The 6,176-nt window shown below is 39.2% G+C and overlaps 1 protein-coding gene across 1 annotated transcript in view; it reads right to left on the bottom strand.

Annotated features, from left to right (window-relative positions):
• INSIG2 (insulin induced gene 2) overlaps positions 1-6,176 on the bottom strand; it is a 30,897-nt gene that overhangs the window by 15,469 nt on the left and 9,252 nt on the right. Inside the window, 1 exon segment of the mRNA XM_014584594.2 lies at positions 6,102-6,176. This exon segment is cut by the window's right edge and continues 25 nt beyond it. Within this exon segment, the coding sequence (XP_014440080.1) occupies positions 6,102-6,176 (75 nt within the window).

The raw sequence follows: 6,176 nt of genomic DNA, 5'->3' as shown, positions 1-6,176 counted from the left end.
AAAGAGTGCCCCCCTTTTTTCTCAAGAGGTCATGAAACAGCTCATTTGTCATCTCACTGTGTCTCCCCCTCTCACTATATATATATATATATATATATATATATATATATATATATACACACACACACACATATATATAATCATCACACTGTCTGTTGCTGAGCAAAATCAACTGAAAGCAGGCATTCCAAGACAATTTTCTTCAGCAGCTGATGTCATAGGTAAAAATTTATCACACAGAGAATACTGACATATGTGTGCAAAGACATAAATAAGTAAAATTGACTATGTTTTTATGTATGTGATATCAGACTTGCAAGTGAGAGACAACTGAAGAGAGAAAGCAAAAACACAAAAAAGAATTTAAACTGCCACACTGCCAATCTTGGAATCTGCCAATAAAAATCAAATCCATCGAGTATGCATGGTTCTTGGTTGCTCACTGAGAGGGAGAATTCAAGGAAGCTTGTCACTTCCCATTAAATGTCTTTTTTCTTTCCTTTAAATAAAGGCTCTCAGAACCTGAGAGCAATATACAGCACTGTGAGGCCCCACTGTTGAGAGAGCAGCAGAAAATGTCTGGGCTTCTTTTCTTCTTCCTGTACTTTTTTTTTTAATAAGAGACTATTAAAATCATACCTGTATAAAATTATATGCAAACACAGTACTACTTAATTAGATGGCTTTCTGATGCAAAATCACATTTCTTGTGGTATTTTAAAGTTATTTTCCAGTGCCTAATTTAGTCTAAGGCCAAAAAATACAAGAAGTCTATAAAATATTGACAGTAAGTTATCTCTGTTTCCGGAGATGTGCTTAAAGCAATAAGGCAATAAAAGGACAGTGAAATCAGACATTTTGTAAAAGAAAAAAAAAAAGGTTGGGGGAGGGACTGAAAAAGCAAAACCACTCCACAAGTTATACTTTCAAGAACAATGACAGCAGGATAAAGAAATGTTTACATTCCACAAAGTTAAACCCTCATAGTGTATCTGGTTCTGGGTTTTAGGTGGGGATTTAAAAAGAAAAGAGTAAGACATGATTATGACCACATAAACAACTCAATGCAATCCTGCACTGGGAGCTCTGATAGAGCATAGTGGGGTCCCAGTATTCTCCTTGCATGTGTTGAGGGGATGGGTTTGCTGGGTCATCAGGAATACTTCCAGATGAAAGGACCCTTGAGGCAAGGTGTTGAATGGAGGTGTTGAAGTAAAAGCATGAACAACTAAAAACCGTCAGTATTACCAGGAAACTAGGCTTTAGGCATAAAGGGAGCTTCAGGATTTAAGACTCTGAAAAACATGAAAGTAGGTAGGTAAGGGCCAAAACTAGACTTTACCATGTGGATACCTAGAGTCAGGAAAACTGTATCATTCACATTTATGCTAGTGAGAAAGGAGCAACTGTTCTTAGACAGTGAGCACATAATGCAAGGAGATGGGTCAGAAGATGAGAAGACAAAATAAGAGACCAAAAGAGAAAAGACTGAAAATTCCAAGCACAGAGGTTAAGAGTCTGGACCAAGAAAGAAAAGAAACATTAAAACTTAGAAACTGGATATGGATAAGAGCCACAGACGGTGTAGTGTTTAAGGCGCTGGACTCCCATGTGGTCGACTGCAATTCAAATCCCAGTCCCAGCAGCTTGAAACTCATGCCAGGCATGTGTGCGTGCAGGCCCAAAATACTGCGAAGAGAATGGAGGAGAAGGGACTACAGTGTGACCATCTCCCCGAGAGGTGATTTCTTGCCTTCTGTCTGTCTGTCTGGTGAGCATAGGTGCCCTATAGCAAAATCTCTCAAAAAGAAAAAAGAAAGAGACTGGATATGAAGGTGAGAGAAAAGGGGAGAAGTCTTTCAGAGCTCCCTGGAATGGGATAATGGACTTCTTTTCTACACAGAAAAGATCTACCTTAAAAAAAAAAGATATTACTGGGAACCAGCAGTTAGCGTAATGGCTATGTCGCTGGACTCCCACGTAGTCGACCGCGGTTCATGTCCCGGACCCGGTGGCTTAAAACTCACGCCAGGCGCGTGTGCGTGCGTGCCCAAGATCCCGAAAGGAGAATGGAGGAGAAGGGATTGCGGCGTGACCATCCCCCCTGGGGGGTGATTTCTCACTTTCTGTCTCTATGTCTCTCTCTGTCTCTCTGGCGAGCGCACGCGCCCTACAGTGAAAATCTCTCAAAAAAAAAAAAAAAACAGGAAAAAAAAAAGATATTACTGTCATAGGTTTATACATACCTGGCTACTTATGATTTTTGAGGCAGTTTCTCTACTTATCACAGTGACATGTTTATTTCTCTCTCTCCTGTTTATTCTTTGTGACTCACAATAATGCTCAAGACATTTTTGTTATTCTTATTAAGTTTTTGCCATAGGGCGCATGTGCTTGCTGGAGAGAGACAAGAGATCTTGAGAGGGAAGATAAGAAATCACCCCTAGGGGCAATGGCCACACAGAAATCCCTTCTCCATTCTCCCAGGATCTTGAGCACACATGTACATGCGCCCAATGTGAGTTTCAAGCCACCCAGTCCAGGACTCAAACTGCAGTGGGTCATGTGGGAGTCCAGTGAATCCCACAATGCTTTAATCCGTGTAACTGCAATGCCATCTGCTGGCCCTGCTCAAGAGGTTTCTAATTCCAATTCTAATGTATGTACTGCACATATTAGAAGTTAATCAATTTCTGGGGCCTGCAGGTGGCGTGGTGGTTAAGGGTGCTGGACTCCCACATGGCCAACCACAGTTAGAATCCCAGACCTGGTGGCTTGCTTTCTCACTTTTCCTCTCTCTTTCTGGCGTGCTCTGTTCCTCTCTGGTCAGCTCAAGAAATCAGTCAATCAATCAATCAAACTAATACTTAAAAAAAAAAAAAAGAAGTTAATCAATTTATAACATCAACATTATTAAACTAAATATAGAGAACTAAGAACCTGAAATTGGACACCAACAGATGGCGGAATGGTTATGTCACCGGACTCCCACATAGTCCACCACATTTCAAGTCCTGGACCAGTGGCTTAAAAGTCACACCAGGAAAGTGTGCATGTGTGCCCAAAATCGTGGAAGGAGATTAGAGGAGAAAGGATTGTGGCATGGCCATCCCCCCAAGGGTGATTTCTCGCTTTGTATTTCTGGTGAGTACACGTGCCCTATAGCAAAAATCTTTCTAGGAAAGAACACGAGATTGAAGTTTACCAGAATTCTCTACTAGTTGTCCCTCCAGAAGCATAGCCAGCAAACTTCCCATGACTGTGCTAGAAGGAAAGGTACTTCATATACACACAAACTTATATTTACTATGTGTTTCCTATCATTTACTTCTTTGTTTCCCTTTTGATATTTTCCTTAAAATGACAATGGGGAGGGTGTGGGAAAAACATATTACATGAGAATCTATTTTCCATCTTTGGCCACTTTCACAAATATGTTATCTTCACTCTCATCTACTAAACATTATGACTTACCCAACAAAATCAGTAGCAGAGTTTACTGGAATCTAGATTTCCCAATGCCTCTATACTTTGTTTTACCAGGAACAAACAGAACACATTCCTTTCAGAAGGACTATTTAAACAAGAAAAGTAAATGCAAATCCCCCAGATGAAAAGATACTAAGTTGAGCTTATTCGTGTGACAAACTTAATGGCAGGGAGAAGGAAGGAACATAGAGACAAAGTAGCTGAATCGAAGTATTAACATTTGGAATCTTCTTTCCTAAATGTGTGTGGCAAAGTGCACACACTGCAGGGATGGAAAGACTGGGGCAGATGCAACCCTGTCCCTCTCCATTACTGAAGTCTGATGAAACCTCAGTCAAATTCTGCTCTGACCCAAAATGCACAGCACATGCCAGTGTGTCCTTCCAGGCCTGGTGCCCATTCTGTAGGCTTGAAAAGAGGCATCCTGAGTAGAGGTAATGATGAGTAGTTCGCTCTTTCCTCTTTCACAGCATGTAACATTCGAGCCCAGTCCCACTGTGCCCGGGCTCTCAGACCCTGGGTTTTGATCCACCTCAACATCTGCATTCCCCCAAAACAGCACACGCTAACCATCTCTCTTCCAAAATTGCCCTTCAGTGTTCTGAGGTTAAGGGATATTAGCAGACATTCAGTTAGTAATATCTAGTAGTTTTCCTCCTCTGACCTTCCTTTTGTCTGCACTATAAGACACATTCTTCCAAGTTCCAAAAAGCTTCTATTAGCAACCAGACAGAGATTACATAGGAGAAAAGAAACAAAAACTAGAAAAAAACTGTAGGAAAACTTTATTTTTCTCTTCTGAATTTAATGATGAAAGGAAATGCATGAGGACTAGCAGATACAGCAGAGGGACAAAATATGACTTTTGCTTTCTTTTCTTTGTCTATTTGGATTATTTTGCCTATTTCCTTGGAGACTTTTTTAAAGAACTATTTATCTAATTCCATTTGTTATTATTACTATTTTTTTAATTTGACAAGAGAGAGACAGAGAAAGAGAAAGGGGAAGGTAGAAAACAAGTTGCCAGGTCCAGGACTTGAACAGTGGTTGGCCATGTGGGAATCTGGTGCCCTTAACCACCATGTCACCTGCTGGCCCCTCCCTTGGAGAATGTTAACCCTGGGAAAATTAAGAATCACAGCTTTTATAACTTCTTTCATTGAGTTTTTGAAAAATTTGCTATAGGGCATGTATACTCACCCAAGAGAAACAGAGAGAGGGAAAGAAAGTGAGAAGACATCCACAATGGGGAGACACATTGCAATCCCTTCTCCTCCATTCTCCTTTCAGGATTTTGGGCAAGCCTCACACACATGTCCAATGTGTTTCTCCAGCCATCAGGTCCAGGACTCAAGCCACACAGTAGGCCATATGGAATCCGGCCACCTTAACCACCATAATACTGGCTAATCCTATGACTTGCTTTTTAATACAAATATTGCAATAGATACCCATATATTAGCCATGCTGATACTTATCATAACAATGGCCTATCCAAGCAACATAATTATGTAATTAATTGGCTAGCAAGTTTCATAAGATCATTCTAAAATGTCTCACAACTTCAACCTCACCCTTTGACTTCTACTTAATCTAGGATGTAAGCCAAGAAGAACCTATATAATGCTCAAAATACTCATATACATTAAGTATGAGATAAATAGACACTCGAAAAAGGAATTTTCTCTCTCAGTCAGAATTATCTTCTACTGCATGATTATGGCTTCCTTCTATTAATTCATTATATGAAAAAGTATTAATCTATTGGTCTCAGTCACTGGAAAAACTAAAGAGCTATCTATTATAGAAGCTTAGCAAAAACAAAGCATTCTGAAATGCTCCACTCTATCCACACTGCCCACCACAAAATAAAGATCTAAAGTAACAACTAGGATAATACTGATTTTAAGTAAAGAGAGTCTACCTTAACAATCTCTTTAAATATTATTTATAAGGTACATTTAAAAACAATATCAAAAAACAGCATTCACAAACACCTAAAAAATACATAAAGCTCAAACTTAAATAAAATTATTCCACTTTTCAAATTTTTAACTACTTTCAAATATAAGACCACACTATACACAACAAACCTTTAAACCAAAGTGGTGATCATCATAAAAATAACTTGAAAAAAGACTTGCATGAGATGGACTGAAGAAAGGGCAAAATTAAGAAGCTAAATGCCTCAGCCCTAAGGGAATTAGGATTGTTTATAGAATTAAATTTTAAAAGTTCATAGGTCAAATAGAAGCCAGAAATAAATAGGGACATACTCAATGATTCCATTTATATTACATTCTAGAACAAAGAGAAATGATCTATAGCAACAGAAAGCAGATTAGTGGTAGCCAGAGGCTAGGGATGGGGATAGACTGCAAGAGGACATGAGAGCATTCGGGGATGATGAAAATAGATAGATTGTGGCAGTTGTTACGTGACAGTATACGTGTGCCTAAACACATCAAACAGTTCATTTAAAATAGGTCCATTGCACTGTATTTAAGTTATACCTTAATAAAGCTTTTTTTTTTAAGTTTATTGCTCTAATAATATCTACACTCATTTACTCTATTTCCTTTCTAAGCATTACAGAAATATCCTACACGTACCTGAAGCTGTGCCACAGCATGGTGGTACCCACCATGCAGAAGAAAAGATGCTTGCAATCACATCAGGAGGAAAGA

Source organism: Tupaia chinensis, unplaced genomic scaffold (genome assembly GCF_000334495.1).
Source record: "Tupaia chinensis unplaced genomic scaffold, TupChi_1.0 Scaffold147282_1, whole genome shotgun sequence".
In the NCBI taxonomy this organism is placed as follows: domain Eukaryota; kingdom Metazoa; phylum Chordata; class Mammalia; order Scandentia; family Tupaiidae; genus Tupaia; species Tupaia belangeri.
This window is presented reverse-complemented; position numbering and strand designations above follow the sequence as displayed.